The 20,575-nt window shown below is 43.1% G+C and overlaps 1 protein-coding gene across 1 annotated transcript; it reads left to right on the plus strand.

The window, feature by feature from the left end:
• The first annotated feature begins 427 nt into the window (after nucleotides 1-427).
• FBXO33 (F-box protein 33) lies at nucleotides 428-18,626 on the plus strand. Its single transcript, XM_056850959.1, has 4 exons — nucleotides 428-1,053; nucleotides 12,682-12,792; nucleotides 15,319-16,004; nucleotides 16,641-18,626. The coding sequence occupies exons 1-4, from the start codon at nucleotides 428-430 to the stop codon at nucleotides 16,910-16,912; spliced, it is 1,695 nt and encodes a 564-aa protein (XP_056706937.1). The 3' UTR covers nucleotides 16,913-18,626.
• The last annotated feature ends 1,949 nt before the right edge of the window (nucleotides 18,627-20,575 follow it).

Genomic DNA, 20,575 nt, shown 5'->3' on the forward strand with positions numbered 1-20,575 from the left:
ATTATCTGCAATTGGAAGGACAGCGCCCAGCCACCGAACATAGAAAGATGCCGCATCCTTCACCATCTTCCCTGTTTGTGCAGGATGCTTATGGAGGCGACACTAGGCGATAAGTCTTGATGATTACTTTCTTTCACAAGCAAGCGCGGAAGAATCTTCCCTCCTCCCCCCCCCTTCCACGTGCAAGCGTTGCAGATAAATTCCGCTCGCTCCACTAGGTGATGGCGAATGCCGTCCTCCCAAAACAAAGGCTCTGCCTGAGACGTGTCTCATGAGCAACCCCGCCTTTCCCTTTGCTGAGTCACAGACGCACGCTCCCCCCCTCCCCCCTCCCCCCTCCCCCGGTACGTTTGGTTCGTTCCTCAGCCTGCTGGTACGTTCCGTCCCGTCCCATCCCGCCGACCGCCCCTCCCGCCCCAGAAGCCCAATGGTCCGTCCCAGGCTCCCCCGCGGCTGCTGGCGGGTGGTTGGCTCCTCCAGTAGCCGAGTGGCGCGCGGTGCCGCCCCGCCTCCCTCCGCCTTGTCATTGATGTTGTTGTTTTTGTCGCAGGAGCTGGAGCGGAGGAGGCCGAGGCCGGGCGTGGGGCTGCGGCCGCCGGCGGCTGCTGCTGGGCCGGCGATGTCGTCGGTGTGCGGGGGGCCGGTGGGCGCCGGCTCCCTGCCCAGCGAGCTGGTTGTCCACATCTTCTCGTTCCTGGCGGCCCCGGACCGGCTGCGGGCCTCGGCCGCCTGCTCGCACTGGCGCGACTGCCTCTTCTACCCGGCCCTGTGGCCCCGGCTGCGCCTCAGCCTGCGCGTCTGCCCGGCCGAGCGCCCGCGCCTCGACTTCCTCATGCGCAAGTGCGGCTGGTTCGTGCGCGAACTCCGCGTCCAGTTCGCCGCGGACAACTACCCCAGCGGCGGCGGCGGCGGAGCCAGCGCGGTTTGCGAAGAGGCGGCGGTGGCGGCGGTGGCGGCGGACGGGGAAGCGCCTCTCTGCCCTCGCTGGCTGGAGTTGCTGAGGACCTACTTGGAGCTCGTGCTGTGCGTGTTGAGCAGCGTCCGCAACAACAGGTAGGAGGGACGTGGGGACACGGCGCTCCGCCGCCCGGGAAGGAGGGAGAGTACAGGACACGCTTGCATCTCCCCCCCACCCCCTTCGCCGTCTCCTCCTTCCTTCCCTTGCGCGGTTGCAGCGCTGCGTAACTGGGTGGCGTTCGACGTTTTTTTTTGGGGGGGGGGATGCTCCACCTGTTGAATTTTTTGCTTGCCTTGCAGCAGTTGAAAACGTGGGAGCCTTGTGAGGGGAAAGGAGATGGTGAACCTAATGTAAAAACGAGGTGCAGAGAGTATACAACCCTAAATAAAAGTGTTATAACGGGAAGGATCTGGGCCGAGAGAAGATTCCTGGACATATGAAGCTGGCTTTATTCCAAGCTAGACCACTGTGCCATGTAGTGCAGTCAGGGGTGAACCGGCTCTTTAACTTGGGAAGTTGCCCTGGAGGGCCACTGGCTAGGCCAAGGGGCCCCTGTGGTGCAGGTAGTGTTGGAGGGGTTGCTTGGCTGAAGCCCAGGCCATTGTGATGCTTGCTGCAGGTTTAGCATCTCTCCTTGGGCACGCTGACTCCTGTTGCTTTCATTGCTGCAGTCTCACCTAAGTGGCCCTTGCTGCGCTTCCTGCACTGCAGGGGCCACTCAGCTTAGCTTGCTCCTGGGCTGTTTTAATGTCCCTGATCTCTCCTGCGCTTGCTCCACTGTGCTGGAACTTGCTCTCCTGAGTCTTGGGTGGGGGATGCCTTTCCCAAGACCCGCTGTCTCTAGGCTCTTTTAACTGAATCATCTTTGGTTTTTTCCGCCCAGAGCCTGCTTTGTAGCTCCTTGGTGGAAACATAGAACTCACTGAACTGCAAGTCTGTGTGACAGGAGAGGAGCCGGAGTTATGATCTCACCGCTGTCATGGCTAGAACATTGAGTAGTGAACAAGAAAGGTGGAAATAGGAAACATGTTCGGTATCAGGAGGTATACCATAGTAAGACAAAAAGCCAAGGGTTTGAGCTGTGGAGGAATCCTCTCCATCACAGAGTGGCCTGTGACTCTACCATCAGATTGTGATCTTGCTTTAGCCTGAAATGTCAGGGATCGAGCCTGAGTCTTTCTAAATGTACAGTAGGTGCTCCACCACCGAATTTCCTTCAGTGCACTCTTTTAGGTGGACTCCTCAAGTGCTGTCCTGAAGCCTGTTCTGCTTGCTGGGGAATCCAGGGGTGATCTTTGACACAGTAGAGTTGTATTTGTGAGATGCTTAGCTCATCCTTAGTGTAAGAACAAAAGCATACCTGTTGTTTTAAGCTGTTAGATTTAATAACTAATGAATGTGTGTAGTTCAGGCAAGTCACCCCAGAGGTATGCATAGTGTTCCATTTCTCAAGAAAAGGATCAAATGGAATAGAATTCTCCCAAATAGAAAACATGGTGGATATGTGATGTCAGTACAGGGGTTATGGAGATCCAGTAAGTTCTCTGCTATGGCTTATTGTGCTTTTTGGGTGGCTTACTTTATGGAACTTTATTTTAGTAACTTGTGCCTTTTTATCCAAATTGTGAGCCCTGTTCCCTTCCATTGATAATGATATAGGCCATCCTGTGGCAAACGGTCCATCAACAGGCTTGGATTGAAACTAACATTTCTGTGGGCACAAGGATTCCATCCACAAAACATGATTTTCATGTCTCCCAGAAACAGGATTTCAGGGGCATTTAGGGCTGTTTGGAGGTGGGGGTTGTGCTCCACAGGCAAAAATCCTTGCACCCATGGAAACATTAGTCTATCCCTCTTTATCTAACCCTCAGTGTCACAGTTAGCCATGTATGTGACACTTTCAACAATTTCATGTTATGGAGGAGCAGACTGGAAGCGGAACATCCCTACTGCCTTTCAAGGTCATGTAACGAGGGAGTCTAATTTGAACAGTAATGTTCCAGAGCTGAGTACTTATCTTTTTCTTGGCTTTTGTTTCTCTTGCTTCTCTGTTTCATCATAGAATGAAACTCCCTTTTCAATAAATGTTTGTGCACTCCTCCCCTTCACTGTGCTCTTCTCTTTTCCTTGATCCAGGTCTGCACAACAGAGTACTTTAGAGCACATAACTCACACCCAGTCTGGAAAACAAATGCTTACGATTGTACTCTTGTTTATATAAGACATGTATGAAAAAGGTACAGCAGGATCAGCAAGTATGTGCTGGTGGATAGGAGATGAATTTATCGAGCAAGTTTGTGGTGCATTTTCACAATTAAATTTGTCCTATTATATCTTTGGTCGTCTTGTTGACAGTATCCAGGTACATGCTGGTCTTGTGAATGCTTCCCTGTGTATTCCAACTTGTTTCAGACATTTTCAGAAGTGAACACTTCAATCACTAGCTAACCGGCCATCTGTACAAATGGTGAGCTGTTTCCAAGACCAGGATGTTTGTGGATTTTTTACTACGATGCGACTGGAAAATGTGGTTTATTGGAGGATGGAGAAAGTCGTGCTTCTCCTAAGCATCTGTAGTGCTTTTCAAGTGTTCAAAGCACTTCATGATAACTCAGTAACATGATCAGTAGTGGTCTTTCTGTATAGCAGTGCTTGAGTGATAATGGCTTGCTTCCCATCCAGTGTGTTCATGGCTAAGATCGAATGTGAACAGGAGATTTCCGTATTCTCAGCTCAATTTCTTGGTCGCTAGGGGCCAAACTACATGCAGTATTGAGAAATTCATGATCAAATAATTTGCTGTGGTTTATGAATTGGGGTAATAACAAAGGTGAAAGATGTTTATCATTCCCACTGATTTTTCAAAATACAAGTGCACCAGGGGTTGCTATTACCTGTGTAAGAGAAGCCTGAAGGTACCCACATGGTACCTGTATGTTTCTCCCATTTGCGTGGTGACTCCCTGCCGCCATGCCCTCCCCCCACCCTGTGCTGCAAATCTCTGTCCCAAGTAAGTCAGGGATAGGGCTTCTCCTCTGCTGTGATCTAAAGAGGTGGCCTAGGGATGGGGTCCTTCTGTTTTGCTGAACTTACTTGCTGCTCCTGGAAAAAGCAGCTGCTCGCTGCAAAAAACAAAAACAAAAAAACTAGTAGTTTTCCCATATAGAAGGATCCTATGAAAGGAAGAAACTATAAACCTCCTATTTCTTCCCCCATTAAAAAAAAAAAAAAAACCAGAAGGGTGGTAGCAGAAAACAAGTGGCAAGCTGTTTGTCTGAGGAGGAAACATTGTGGTTTGTCGTGTGTGTGGGGGGTATCTCTCAGGCAAATGCCCAAAGCTGTGGAGAAGCTGGTCTTCAGCTTAATTTACTCTAGAAGATGTTCCAAGAAAGATTCTTCGTGTAACTAATTTATTATTTCAGTTATACCCCAGTCTTCCTCCAAAAAGTGATTTACATAGAATTGCAAGGCAGGTTCCCATCCATGCCAAACCGGCTTAATTTCTGCGGTAGATCAGCTTGCACATGTGGATCCCCATGTTAGACTAGGGCAGCAGGGAAATTCTGAATACTCTATATCTAATTCAGACAGTTTCTGACTTGCATGTAAATATGCCAAAAAAAAAAAGAGCTGAAAAAAATAAAGGCTTTGAACCAAGTCCTTTGTAGCTTTGAAAATATATATATTTTTATTTCTCTCGTCTGTTTCTTCAGCCGTAGGTGGCAAAGTGTTGAACTAAACATCTTTGGGGTCGGTGTATTTACATTTTTGATAGGTGAAAAAGTATTGTTTTGACTTCTGTAAGTGACTGTGATTGGTAACTGTGGACCATCTTTCCGAATCCCTTTATTTCAGATACGTACAAGCTCTACAATTAAGATGCTAAACTAGGTCTTCCTGTCACTTCACTTTCTCTTTCCATCTGCAGCTGCCTGCTGATTATCTGTGCTTCCCACATTTGGTTTCTGAGGAAATGTGCTTGTACGGGAGAAATTGCTTGGTGATGTTAACCTATTAGAGCACCTAATAAAACAGATTAAGTTAGAAAACGCCATACATATTAGCATGTTCAGCATTTTGCAGTCAATGGGCTTCTGAAGTGACGTTAAAGATAAGACATTTATTTCTGTCATTGAACTCTGGGAACAAAAAGGCTACACTGGAGCCAAGTTGGCTGATAAAGCTAGCAGCAATCACTTGTGGAGGGTATTAGGATGTTCCAGTGCAGTGGAAAATTTTCATATCATCACTACCTATTGTGTCAAGTTGAAATACTGCAAGCAAATTGGCAAGCAAAACATTCTTCACCAGGGGATAGGAGTTGAGAGCAAAAATAAAATTAGAGGTTAGATTCTCGAGTGGATGGTAGCCTGGCTGAAGCAGCTACTCTTTGGAAAACTGTTCGGATCTTGTCCCATTTTTTATTCAGTCTCATAATAGGCAGTGATAAAGCTTTTGTAAATGTCTCCTGAGAAGCCGTACACCCAGCCATACTTCTAAAAATGTGCATTCTGAAACTTTGATGCTTTACCAGTCAGGATGTTTCTGTTCAAAGCAAGCATCCTTGTAAAGATCTTGAAGTTCTTTAATAATCAACTGGTTTGGCTAACTGTAATTGATCAAGACCTTATCATAAATGGAGTCTAAGAAAACAAATCCCCATGCTTTTGAATAGAATTTCAGCTCTGTTTCAAAGTTCTGCAATCCAAATCATATTGCATTGCTTATTTGATGTCCCATCCTGTTGATTGCATTGACTTATACTGTGTAATTTGCCTTCAGTCTTAGTGAGAAAGGTGGACTTATAAATGATGTAAATAATATATACAGACGATTTCAGCTCTGGATTGAGAGGTAGAGAAGGTTCATTCCTTCTGCTCAAATGAAGACCTAGTATGTTTGCAGAAAGCATTTTTTAAACAGCTCTTCAGAGAATGGTGAAGCAGTTTTAAGATCTGGGAGTGGAACTCTTGATCTGCATTATTTTATGTTTCTGATTGTTTTTCATAATTGTCCTGTATCAGCCTTGAGAGATTACATTTGTAGTTGGTATCCTAATAGCCTTGGCTGTAGCCCCACACATATGATGTTGTAGCATGATTATGGCACGTAGTGTGAAGAATGCATTGCACAATGCACATTGGGCTGGAAGTCCACTTTGCACATTGCAGCCATGCTGTCACACAGAGTAAGCAGGAGTTACTACTGAAAGGGGGTGGGGGAGTACCCCTTCAGGAATGCCTTTGGCAGAGTGACTTCCTGCCCACTGTCTCATATGGCTTAAATGGACAAAGATAGCTTTTTATTGAACTGCAAGAAGATCCCCAGGGCTTGTAGAATTCTTGGTTGTAAAATATGCTCCTGGTTACCCTGTGCAACCTCCTGAATACATGCCTCTTTTGAAACAGGTAAATGTTCTGGAACTTGTACATCATGGTCTGAGAACCTATGGAAACGGCTCAATGCCAAAGCAGCTGGCTGTTTTAGCTTTCCCCCAACCTTTTAGAAGTGTATAACTGGGCATGGGTAGGATAGAAAGGTCTGCACCCTAAATTGTTACTTGAAAAGTTTGAAGTATTTATTATTTTTATTTTACTTAATTTTTACCCTACCCTTTCCCAACCATGTTGGGCTCAGGGCGGCTTCCAACAATAATACATTATAATACAAATATAGGTCATAAGTTAAAAACACAGAAGCTTAAAAGATTGTTTTAAATTACATTCTTACTATATATATAATAAATTAATCTCAGTGGTGGGTTGGCCCATAATGATGGTGAGCAGGTGGCCAACCATGACCCAGAATTCACAGGTCCTCCAAGCAGTCGAGAAAGGAAGAAGAAAACCAAGGGAAAAGGAACAAGGGGGAAAAGGAGGAAAAAGAAAAGGAATGAAAAACGAGGGGGAGGAAAAAACTGCTAAATCATGCTCAGTAGTAGTTTATTATAATTTATTTTTACTGTGTCTCCAGGAAATCGCTGGGTAATTACTAGATTATAACTATCCTCAAACTTTTTTCTTATGGCAAATTGGTAACAAGCCATTTTTGCTACCCTGGGTGAAACTTGAAGAAGAGTTGGTTTTTATATGCCGACTTTCTCTACCACTTAAGGGAGACTTAAACCGGCTTACAATCACCTTCCCTTCCCCTCCCCACAACAGACACTCTGTGAGGTGAGTGAGGCTGAGAGAGTGTGGCTAGCCCAAGGTCACCCAGCTGGCTTCGTGTGTAGGAGTGGGGAAACAAATCCAGTTCACCAGATTAGCTTCCGCCGCTCATGTGAAGGAGTGGGGAATCAAACCCGGTTCTCCAGATCAGACTCCACCGCTCCAAACCACTACACTACGCTGGCACATCTCCATCTGAGAATATGACAGCTGTCACATGATTATTCATGTTTTATACTATGTGTTGTACATAGCTTTCAATTTGGTGAAAATTTTGGGTAGGCCAGTAAAATTCTAAATGTTAATTTCAGTGTTGCATACTAATAAAGCTGCATGCTAATAAAGACTGGTCAAAGAAGTAGCATGGAAAGACATATAAGTCTTTCCATGCTACTTCTATGACCAGTCTTGACAAATTGGTATCTGTTGTTACCATAGCATATTTCTAGAGCTGTTTAATTTAAATTTTCTCCTGTGAGCATTCATTTGTTTTTGTGATGACGAGAGTAGTTTCCCTCTAGTGTATAACTTTGTATGTGATACAGATATTGTGTTGCATGGAAACTGCAGTGCATATGAATATGCAATTGAAGGATTACATTGACTAGTTTTAGACTTGTGTCTGTGTTCTAACACTACACTGGCAAAGTCATCTCAATTTTTGTCACTGTTGCTTATGGCTCTTCCAATGATAAAAGTAAAATTGAATCACAGTAACAGTATCTGAGCTTGAACATGCTTGACAACTCAAGCATTTCTTTGGGTAAAGTTGCAAATTAGATGGTAATAGAATTATTTTGGCAAACAAATTCTAGTCTTCAGAAGCTGTAGGACATAGACTTGGATCTACTGGAGAAATTCTTTGCATGCGGGGGAGGGAGTTTCTGTGAAAGCCTTCTAATGGATCCAAGCCATAATGTGGAACTTGAGGTTCTAGTTTAAGCAGTTCTGCCTTATACATATGTTTTGTAAGGTCCTCAATCCATTGGTTTACAGGAGGTGGGCATTTATTCGAGTGAGCCAGTCTAGGCAGAGGGGAAGACTCACTGGTCACCACTCTGTTCCCAAACATGATCCCAAATTATTTATTATCTGTCTTGCATAGAATAATCGCTGTATTTCTCTCTGGTCATGAAAGTCTTTCATTTAGCAAGGTCTTGCATTTCCTGTATGTGGCTTGCATAACTTACTGTTCTCTGAAAATAATACGTGTATTTTCAGATTGTAATCCAAAAGCGGAAGAACATTTTTGTATAACTCATTCCTTAATCTACTTGGAACTGCAACTCAGATTCGTAAATGTTCAGTTACTTATTTCTGAGCCTAATTGTTATTTAATACTTGTAGGATTGTAAAGGTACGAAGAAAGGAGAAAGTAGGAATGAACAATCCTAAAAGTCCCGACTAATTTTTGAACGTGTCCCCTGTCTGAATTACAGAACGTCCAGTTTTTCTGTCATAAAAACTGCTAAAGGAAGTAAGAGGACTCTGTTTCCTTTATGCCTGTGTTAAATTTTTAGATGACATGCATATAAACATAAGTTATAATACCAGTGGTTATTCACTGATGTTACAATTTGTGCTTGGAATCCATTCACACTCTTGCATTTTAGGCCCATGTACAGACCAAAATCAGGGAGGGATGACAATTGGAGCAGTATTTTTATCTTGGTTTTCTTCATGGTGGATAGAGGGTTAGATACACACTCCTCTTTGGAGCCCATCTTATCTACTGAGTTGTAGAGGGAACAGAAAAAAGTGTGCAAACTCTGTTCTATTCTCCAAAATGTGACGGATGCTCCCTTTTCAGCTGCACAATACAAATGAAGTTCTAGGACCATTAATTTTTCCAGCTTTAAGCAAACTAAAAATTTGTTTTTCATCACAAGTTTTCATTTTTCACTTCAGTAATTTAACCCTCAACCTACGTGTGTTTCATGTGAGCTAATGCAGACTAATAATATCACTGGATTCTGTCACTTAATATTGGAGAGCCAGCGTGGTGTACTGGTTAAGAGCAGTGGACTCTAATCTGGAGAATTTGGTTCAATTCCCGGCTCCTCCACATGTACGGTGGACTCTAATCTGGAGAACCAGATTGGATTCCGCATTCCTTCACATGCAGCCTGCTGGGTGACCGTGGGCTAGTCACAGTTCGCTGAGAACTCTCTCAGCCTCACCTACCTCACAAGGTGCCCGTTGTGGCGGGGGGTGGGGGGGTGGGAGAGGGAAGGTGATTGTAAGCCGCTTTGATACTCTTTTCGGTAGAGAAAAGTAATAGAGAAGGGTAATAAGAATGAGAATGTTTACATGCCATTGGGTTGGACCCAATGAATTCATGTTACAGGTCTCTCTGCCTTCCCCTTGCACCTCCTAGAAGCTGCTTCAGAGGTTTTGGGATGCTCTTGAGCATTGCAGCTCTAGAGGTAATTGGCAGGTCACCTCCCATTCTAGCATAAACAGAACAAGAAGTGGATGTGTTTGTATTTCTGCCAATTTTTCCTTCTTACTGCAGTACCTTATACCTTATGCTCTCTTTTAGAGTCTTAAATGGAATTGCTGAAATCCAATTTTAAAATGGTACTTTAACATTTTCTTTTTGCATCTCAATCTGTCAATTAATTTAAAAAAATGCTAAATGTTTATGCATAATTTGTCTTTATGGGCCAAAGCAGGCATTATAAGAGACCCAGAGCTGCCTCCACTCTGGTTCCTTCTCCCTTGTAGTATTTAGCACAGACATGGCATGATGTGATGTCATCACACGGTGTGTCTCCTTGCCAACCAATGATGTGAAGCAGCAGCAGAGAAATGCACAGTGCAGAGACGTTACATCACACTTTGTGTTGGATGCTGTGAAAGGGAGGCATGGAGTGACAGTTGATCAGGATCGTTTGTGTCCGTCTAGTTCAGTCCTACACTGCAATGTGTATAGATTATGTAACTACACAACATTTCAAATGACAGTGCTGTTCTTTTTGGAATCAACAGTACCTGAGGGAAGGCATGTCAAGCTGCAAAGCTAAAAATAGTGACACTGCTTGATGTTCTCAGGCACTAACTGCTGCTTCTAATTAAAATGTTTGCATTATTGCCTCCTGATTTTTTAAAAAGCAGAGCATTTAGATGAGATATGAAAACTGGCTCCTTAGAAAGTCTTTGGGAAACTGTTGTGTTATGCTGACAGTAAATAGTACACTGTGAAAAATGACAAAATATTGATGCATTTGAGACAAGAAATTAGCTGCATGTGAATAGACTTTATGTAGATCATGTATTACTTCTTTAGAACTGCTAGTTGTGGATGGCAACAGTCTACTGAATTAGGTTAGTACTGAAAGATAGGTTACTTGCTGCTAAGGTCAGGTCACACTTACAACCAGAAGATGCTATTTAATTTCAGTCCAGAGGCTAAGAACTCAGTCAATTCTGGGAGCTAGCATTGCCTCCAAGCAACTCAGCAGGGAAGGTTTGGTGTACAGAAATAAATTGGAGGTCTCTTTCAAACAATTGTTGTGCTACAAACCAGCCTTTCTCAAACTGTAGCCCCTGGGAATCTGTGAAGGTATTCCAGGAGGTCTACAAGTCCTTTGTACTGATAGAGGGTGAGTCCTTAATGTGCCATCTGGCTAACACAAAATCAAACGTCTCTGCATTTTCTAGGGTTGAGAGCAGGGAGTCTCCATCTTAAGGAAAGGAAATTGGCTTCCCAATCTTTTGAAGGGCAGGAACTCTTAGAGCTGTTGCTGCCACCTGCCTTCACCTAGCATCCAAGTCACCAATCATAAAATGGTTGATTGGTTGAGTGGATCCCATAGCTCAGCCTTAGAAACTCTTAACTAGTTGAGGAGGACCAAGGAATTACAGTTCTAAGGGAGTCATCACACTTACTTCTGGTATGAACTGGTTTTTACTCAGTTTTCCAATGCAAAGGTGGTCAGTCAAGAGTGAGAAATCCTACTCTGCATCTGTAGACAATAACCAATGGTGCTTTTCGGTTGAATACCGGAATCAAGTCTGTGTCACTGAATATTATCTAGGGCAAGTTATTTTTTTTGTTTCTTTGTTGTTGTTGTCTCTGTAATTATTTTGACCACTATTGTCAATTTATCTAATCTGAATTGTTATATTGTGGAATTCCCTGCCCCAGGATGTGGTGATGGCTGCCAACTTGGAAGGCTTTAAGAGGGGAGTGGACATGTTCATGGAGGAGAGGGGTATTCATGGCCACTAGTAAAACCGGATACTAGTCATGATGCATACCTATTCTCTCCAGGATCAGAGGAGCATGCCTATTATATTCAGTGCTGTGGAACACAGGCAGGATAATGCTGCTGCAGTTGTTTTGTTTGGAGGGTTCCTAGAGGTACCTGGTTGACCATTGTGTGAACAGATTGTTGGACTTGATGGACCTTGATCTGATCCAGCATGGCGTTTCTTATGTTCTTATGAATTGGAAAGAATCCTGTTCAGGAACTTCTGAGGAAAGACTGTTCAGAGTATTGTGTGTATAGTAGGAATAATTCATGCATAAAACTTGCAGTGAGTTACCAAAAACAGGCAACTTTGGTGAAAACCTACCGCAACAACCTGGAACACAGAAGAAGATTGCAGCTGGGTTTGTTGTGCCATGACTTGATCGCAATAGGATTATTGTGCCCCATTATAGAGTATGAAGGAACGTGTAAGTCTTCTGGAATTTTGGCCCTAACCAGGATTGCCTTTTAAGCCTTCTTTAGAGTGCCTGTTTTGTGCAGCCTTTGAAGATGGGTTTCAGGAAGAAGGCTGTTTCGACAGCCCTCTGTATTCTGACCATTACATGTGAACAGTTTGTCTACCAGGAGATATAGAAAACAAGGTCATACTCATTGGGAAATCTTTTGTCAGAGGGCTGGATCCTGTCTGAATTCCGTGCATGGAAGCGCAACTTCCCCTTCCCCATTGCAGACCAAATGCCCTCAACTGAAATAACCGTGGGACGGGAGAGGTAAGGGGAGTTGAAGGGCTGCTGCATTGGGCAAAGGATCAGCAAAAAATTGCCTTCTCCCTTGCACGCACAGGTCTTTTCCATAGGATCCAGCCCAAAGTCCTCCAATTTTCATCCGACCCCTACTCTACCATAGAGTCCACACAGTGGTTCTGTTTTGATATGGATTTTGCTACCAATTTAAGCAAATGTCTCACCACTACTATTATAGACCTTGTATTATTTATTAGTATGTTTATTAACTATATTAAGGACCAATAATAATTTTTTCTAATCATGTTGTAGATGGTTGGGAAACATTCACTTTATTAGTTTCTAAATACTAGGTTCCTTTGGTACTTTTGACAGATTATAGCACACTTGTAAAGCAAATTTAAGTTAAGCTTAAGTTTTCTTTGTTAACCTAAATGCTGCCTAGCTAAAACAGACAAATTCAAGTCCCACATACAGGAAGGTTTTATAGTAACTATGCTCATAATGGCTTTTATTAAAGAATGCAGGCGTTTGAGATGCCTTCCAATGCAATGCCTCTCAAGACTTAACTCAAGTTTTCTTCCTTGCAGGAATCTCCAGAAGTTAAGTCTCTTTGGTGATATAAGCATTCTACAACAACATGGAAGTATATCGAATACATACCTCAGCAAGGTGGATCCAGATGGCAAAAAGATTAAACAGTAAGTTTTCAATAAGTGGTATTTAATTTAAAACAGTTGAACATTTTGCTTCACACAAACTAGATTGTTAATGATCTAGCTTAATAGAAGTAGAATAGAATCCACAGAATTCTGTCTTCTGTGGCCACTGTGTGGCCTGGGTTGAACAGAATTGTTTTGACAAGTACCCCTTGCATTCTTAGTTGTCACACTTTATTTTGCAAACCGTACAACTCTTTTCTTTATGCAGTTGCTCTAAAACGGGAACTGTTTGCAAGAGGTGGGAGAACAGTGTTTTGCAGGATGGGAAACATTTGTTCTAAAAGACAACTGGAGGGGGATCAAAGGCCATTTCATCAAATCCACTGCTGCAGCAAGGCAACTCATCTGTCTGTGTAGTGCATTTTTCCCCTGCTCTTACTCCCAGGAGCTCAGGGCAGCATATTGTTCTCCCTTCCCCATTTTATCCTCAGAAGAACACTGTGAAATAAACAAGGCCGAGAGAGAGAGAGACTGACCTAAGATCACACCCAGCAGGCTTCATGGCAGAATGGAGTTTTGAGCCTGGGTCTCTCATATCTTAGTCAAATACTTTGGCTGCCATACAGCACAGCCAGTTATGAGCCAGTCCAGCAGCCCCCCACTGGTAAACTATTCCACAGTGTGGGAAAAGGCAAAGGTGCTTGGAGATTTTGCCCTGATCCAAAAAGAGAGGTCCATGTCTGTGAACAGACTTTCATGGGTGTTGCCAATATATGAACAATATATGTTCATCCCTCCCTACTGAATTAGGTGGATGCATTTCATTATGCAATTAGAGGTGTGCCTCTTAAGGTCACTAACTCTGACACTTGGAGAGTTGCCTAGGAGCATAGTTGGATTAGGGTTTATGCTTTTAAACTCCAAATGAGGCCTTAATTATACGGGCACATATTTTAAATACTTGATTGCAACATACTTAATACAGAATTTTTAAAAACATTGTGCTGACACTCTTTCTGAACAATGCCTGAATTTTTTAAAAAGCCCCCATAGGAGAGGAGAGGGAATTCTGAGCTGCTGGGGTGGGAGAGGGAGTAGAAAGGGAAAGGAACAAACATTTTGTCTGTGAGCTTCCTTGGTTCAGGATTCAGTGCACTGTTATAATCTAGATTTTTTAGCTGCCAACTCACAAACCTGCCCAGATTTAATTCGGTGCCAAGCAATCTTATTTGGGGTGGCGATAGAACAAATTGGAAATGAGCTAGTTTGGTGTACACCAGCTTGAATATCTCTTTCTGAGTACTGGCAAGTATTCTTAATGACAGGTATGAGAAAATCTGTTAAAATTAGTAGAGGGGATTGTAGGTTGTAACATGTAAGCTCTTATAGCTCCTACTGTATTGGTTCAAAACAGAACTGCAAGCTTCTTCACACACACACACACACACACACAAACACCTGTTCTGCAGATACTAACTATTCCTGCTGTAACTTGGCCAGAAGGAGACCTTGTTCTTCAATCATTAGTCCCCTTCGCTGCTTTAGATCTGTGGGGCTTTAAAGAGGTCCATAAGCATTAGGAGGCAGCCAGTTTTTCCATGTTGCCACATTCCCCCACCCCAAGGCATATTGAATCTCCACCGTACAGTTCCTCTGGCTTGGGAGAGGAAGAACTGCATGATGAAGGGAATCTGAAAAGTGAATGTACAGAATATCACCATGCCCAGCCTCCTGAATCCTGACCATAATCTTTTGAAGAGGAGGAAGCTTCAAGGATAGGTTACTATTTGAAGTCACTTGCATATTTTAAAAGGAAGATTTCTGTGCAGTTCATAACCTTGCACATTGTTTCCTCAGCACTGTTATGCAGGAGGCTCTGATAGTGCCTTCTTCCCCCAGACTATTAATCTGAAATTTGTAAGACAATTTGTATACCTTTTGGGTCACTTGGTGATTAATTGTCATCAATGGATAGTGTGAAAATTAGTTCACACACAAGGACAGGCATCACTCTAATTACAATGTCAAATGGTGATTTGCACATGAGAAACAGCCATCTCAGAACAAACAGCATAGATAGAGCTTTCATATCTCCAAACATTGCTCTCATGTTCAGCTTTAAGTGACGATCCCATGTGATTTACACGTATGTGTGAATCAGGCCTGACTTTTACTCTGTGTATCTCATTTAAATTATATTCCAAATCTCTGAATCAGATTGAGTATGAATGTTATTGAGTCCATAGCGCAGCAGTGATTTCTGGCAATTGAGAATAGTCGAAGGCAAGCCACTTGTTCTTGATGAAAGGGGGATTTCACCCTCCTCACTGCATCCCACCAACCTGCATGGCTATTTTTCCACCCAGCTCCGGGAATCAACTTTCCTGGAGTTGGAAGGGACTGCTGGGAGGAGGGGAAAGTGAGGAACATAACATGATCATATGCAAGGGTACTGCTGGATCCAACCCAATAATGTGTCCACTAAATTCGGTTCTCGTTTGTTTGTTTTTTAATGGCACTGTTGAATTTGTATTTAATAGGATTTTTGTTTGTGTTTTATTGCAGAATACAGCAGCTGTTTGAAGAAATATTGAGTAACAGTAGGCAACTAAAATGGCTGTCATGTGGGTTCATGCTGCAAATTGTAACCCCCACATCACTGTCATCTCTCTCAAATCCCATTGCCAACACCATGGAACACCTGAGTTTACTGGACAACCACATCCCTGGTAATACCACTCTTATCACTGCTGTTGAATTGGAGCGCTTTGTCGGTCTCCGCTCACTCGCCTTGGATTTCTGTGATTTTACAGCAGAAATGGCAAGAGTCTTGGCTGATAATAACCATGTGCCTTTGTATCGACTGTCTCTTCTGGTCCACAACATTTCTGTAATGCACAAGTCCTTGGAATACATGCCAGAAGATGAGGATTGGAAGGCACTGACACGCAACAGCACTAATCTTCGGGTCTATATAATGGCTTTTGATATCAAGAGTGATGATATGTTAAGGATTCTTAAGCCCAGTATCCCACTGGAGAGGATTCACTTTGACAGCTACATCACTTGTGTTTCAGGAGCGGTTGTTGATCTCATATCTAGGCAGTATGATAAGTTCCTCACTCACTTCATACTAATGAATGATGTGATAGATACTTCTGGCTTCCCAGATCTCAGCGACAACCGGACCGAAGACCCATTGGTTTTGTTGGCCTGGAGATGCACAAGGCTGTCTCTTCTGGCAGTGCACGGTAGGCAAATTATATAGGCGCACAACTTCAGCAGTTTAGAAACTAATGGGTGTGTATGTGAATACACATGTGCAAAGGTTCTTTTTCATAGGGAGGATGGAAATCAGCTATGCAGGCAGGAATTTAACTTTACACTAATCTCAAGCATGATTTGAAGTAGTCTGTGCATATATAGTCATGATTACGTTTGAAAAACCATGGTGCACAAGCACCACAGTTGCAAAAAACAGGTGTGCTTTTTGTAAGAAATCCGGATCTCCACTGTTTGAATGTCCTTACTCGTCATGCATTACTGATTCCTTGGCAGCCATATTAACCCTTGTGTGTGTGTTTAAGATCACTGGCTGATTTAACTCTTATGCAGAATACCTTGTCTAATATTTTAAATACTAGTGTACCCAAGGAGTCAAGTATTCCACTGCCTAGACATGTGGGGGGAAAGGGATGGAAGCAGCCTCTTAAAATAGCAAAAAAACCTGCTTTGTGTAGCACACTTATAATTTTTATGAGCTGAGAATATAAACCAGCCAATTACTGAAGAAGGTGTTATATGGAACTATCTGTGGAGTTGGCACGGGGGAGAGGGAAGAAATCTGCAGTAATAGCAAAACAGTAATGGCCATTTTTGTTTTTCAGGTTACACAGTTTGGGCTCACAACCTGATCGCAATTGCTCGTCTTCGTGGCTCTGATTTGAAAGTGCTTGAAGTCACAGAAGAAAGCATTGATTTTGACCAAGGTGAACTAGCTGATCAGGATGTGGATCCGGTACATAATCTCATTGAGCAGGTATCCCTTGGATTGGGTCGACCTTGGCACGCAGTCATGGACATAGAATTACTCAGTGTCTTTACTGAGCCAACTCGTCATTTTTACAGAGAAATGCAAAGCTTCAGTGAAGGCATTTAGCTCTCTTTATTTACAGTTCCTGTGGTTACATATGCAAGTAGGGTCCTATTATGTTTTCAGTAGTGTGAATTTAACCCCTCTTGTGCTGTGTTTAATCAGTATTAGCTATATAGAATTATATGTATATTCTACTTCTTGATCAAAAAACGTAGTCGGGTATTGGTATAGAAGCTGAAAGTGGCAACGCTTAGGGCTTTCACGGTTAATGGACTTGTCTTTAAAAAAAGAAAAACTCAGATGTGGCCGATGGTTGTCTGAGGTTGCCGGCTAACTTTCTTTTTTTGAACTGAGTAACTCTGCAACTTCACTGATTTTACCTGTTGTCGGAGTTCTTGTGCTTGGGAGCCAAAACGTTTACTATCCATAGCCCAGTGGATTTGAATGCAGTCATTGTCATGTTATCTGGTAGCATGCTACTTTAGGCTTAAAAGAAAATCAGATGACTATCCAATACCATTTACTATAAACCTTTTGCTTTAGTTTCACATACAATATCCGAAGCATGAAATATTGCCACTCTGCAATCTCTTCCTTCAATATGAAACAGTAGTTTCTAGCACTGTGTAGCTTCTTCAGATGTTTACCTAACTCTGGAGGCTATAAGTTGTAGTTCCATTGTAAATGAATTGTAGCTTCTTTTTCTCGTGGTCTGTCAGCTTCTCCGTACAAGTTAGCTTTGGGCCCAGATTTAAAAGGAAATGTTGAAGTCTGTATGCTCCGATGGGGTAAAACCATAACAAGTTAGATATAAATTTATAAGTCTACTTTGCTTGCAAACAAACATTAGTCGTGAAATCCCTAGCAACTAAGTCACTGGATTTTCTCTGTCAGCGCCTGTGTCAGCTGCCAAAGAATAGATTAAAACGAAGAAGTGCCCACATGCTGGCAGGGGCAGGCCGATTTTTGGCCAGCCAGATACTGCTAGATTGTAATATATAAGGTCGAATTTCGACCTGTGGTACACAGCTGTGCTGTGGCTCAGTCAGCAACCTCAGAACTCTTAAACATGCACCTGTTTCACTGTGAATAGTGAATGTAAAGGAAGGAAAGGAAAACAGATACAAACCTTGTTCTATCACAGGTATGAGCTGCTATGATGCATGAAGAACATTCCATGAAGTATGTTTTAAAATCTTGTTATATCTGAGAGGCTTTAAAAGCCGATATAAACTGTTTCAGGGCAACCGCGGTACAGACGTGGTCTCTGTGAGACTTCCACCTGACCCAAGTTTTAAGTGGTACGAATGTTGTGCATTTAATGTTAAAGGACAGTCTGCAATAATAAAAGTTAAGTGGCCAACGTGGGTGCCCAGCAGTGCTGAGACCTGGCTGCCATATTGTAAGCTTTGGAAAACACAATTTATGCAACAGATGTCCAGATATGATTCTATTTATGGAAAAGTTTATATGTGTTTTACAAATGGTTTTACCATCTTATATTAAAATGACCTTTTGACAGGTGTGCGCTGTTTTGTCTCCAGTGAGCACATACCATGCGGATTTTATATGTACATCAGTAGAGTGAATCCACTGGCACAGTGTGTGTATATGCCAGATGTGGTGAGATTTTATCTTATAAATGTGATCAGACTTAAAAGTATCTCCTGACAGAAAATGTAAGGAAACCAGCTGAGTGTTTGACTTGATGACTGATGTTGTATGGTTTATGTTAAATGTATATTCTTTTAATCGATGAATAAAGCATTAAAATTGATGGCTGCAAAATATTTCATTATATCAACACAGTCATTTTGGCATCAGACAAATCATGCAAATAATTTGCAAACTTAACAGCTTGCTTTTTTTCTTAAGTGCAGTACAGTAAGCGTTGAAGTCTGAAACAATCTGCTGGTTTATTTTCTAATGCTGTATGAGCATTTTAGGAATATAACCTGAGCAAAACAATGGATTGGTTGGTATAATGTTTATTTAAACTGGCAGATCTTGAAGTATAATATAAAGCATATCCAATCCTTCCAGCAGTAATTGCTTATATCAAAACCTGATGTTCTAGGAAACTATTGATATTAATTTCCTGTCCTCTTATTAAATGGACCAAACACATAATATACCTTTGGCTTGCCATTTTATTTATTAATGAATTTTACAGTGCTGCACATTTGACAGAGTTTTATGGTATATTGTAAACTGACACTAATTGTGAAATCCCTAGCAATAATTTGTGTTTAGCAAATCCCTAGCAATAATTAGCCATCGGTGGGTGGGGACACATGGTGGATGCCACAGAGAAAGCAGCCTTGGCACCAGCGGCCTTCAGGGAGTAGAAGGCCTTGCCAGCAACATCAGCAGTGGGGCCCACATCAGTGATGTCAGCAACCAGACGCAGCAGGCACCACCCCCTCTGCAATGGCAGGCAAGAGTACACCAGCACCTGCCCCTGGGATGGGGTGTGCCTGAGCCAGGGCAGGAACAGCCAACTTGACCAGCCCACCAACCAGGCAAGGGCTAGTGATGGAGGAAGCAGGTGGCCAGGCAAGGGCCAAATTACATGTTAAACTGGGAGTTCTGGGTTGAAGCTCCAAGGGGTTTTTGTTGCAGGCTCTTAATTCAGATTGGGGAGACTAAATCTAATTCTTTGCTCTTGTGCCATTTTCTGGCTTGAAATGACCCGTTGGGACTGGTATTTGATCAGTGGAGGGAGGAACAACATAAGGCAACCTGATGTTTTCCTCAAAAGACTAATAGCAATTCCACAGAGCCATTTCAGGATTAACTCATCCTCTTCCCCATGCCATGGTCCAAAACCTAATTGGGGTTCCTGCAAAGCTGCCATTTTAGAAAGATATACACAAAGGTGCTGTAACTATGGAATTCCAACATCTTATCGGGAGGGTTGTGGCTCAGAGGAGGGAATGGAGAGGAGGGCCCAGCTATATGTTGAAGGGCTTGGGAGCAGGATTGGCTAAGCAAGCAGGAAGGAGGGAGGGCAGGGGAGGCAGAACCCCTTTTAAGGAAGATTCGGAGGCAAGCCAAGGAGAAAAGATGGGCCCTGCTCTAAGGTGGACAGTGCAGGAGTCCTGGGAAGAGGGAGGGACAAGATAATGCAGCTGTCTTCCCCTTTCCCATTCTGAGGCTTATGGAACTCTCTTTGGGGGCTGAGAGAGGAGGGCAAGCTGGCCAGGGTTGACAAGGGAGTGCCAAATCTTCTGAGCATTATTCCCCAATGTGGCACTTCCCTCATGTTCTGGGACAGTTGGCAAAGCAATTGCCCAGTAGGGCTTATGACTGTTAGATGGTTCCCACCTTGAATACTGGAGGATGGCTAAGTGGGTCTTGGGCCAGGGATGGAAGTAGATGACCTATCCTTTCCAACAATCCCTTCTCTGCGGGCTCTACTCTCATCCCAGTATCTGGGCAACTGTAGGGAGAAAAGAGAGGGAAACCACCACCATTGCAGTCACCTGAGAAGATCAAGCTGGCCATATACCTCCCTTCTCAACAGCCAGCTTGCTCTCTTCCAAGCACCTTGGCGATCTCACTCTCACACGAGCTACTGTGCCTCATGCTGAGGAGAGAGCCAAGCTAATAAAGAAGCCCTTGGTCAGAGGTACTCTGGTAATTTAAATGTTATAGTTATATATTTAATGTATGTATTTTGTATGTGTTTGGGGTGGCACAAAGTAGTCATGTGGCTATCTGTGA

This window comes from Euleptes europaea, chromosome 6 (assembly GCF_029931775.1).
Source record: "Euleptes europaea isolate rEulEur1 chromosome 6, rEulEur1.hap1, whole genome shotgun sequence".
Classification (NCBI taxonomy): domain Eukaryota; kingdom Metazoa; phylum Chordata; class Lepidosauria; order Squamata; family Sphaerodactylidae; genus Euleptes; species Euleptes europaea.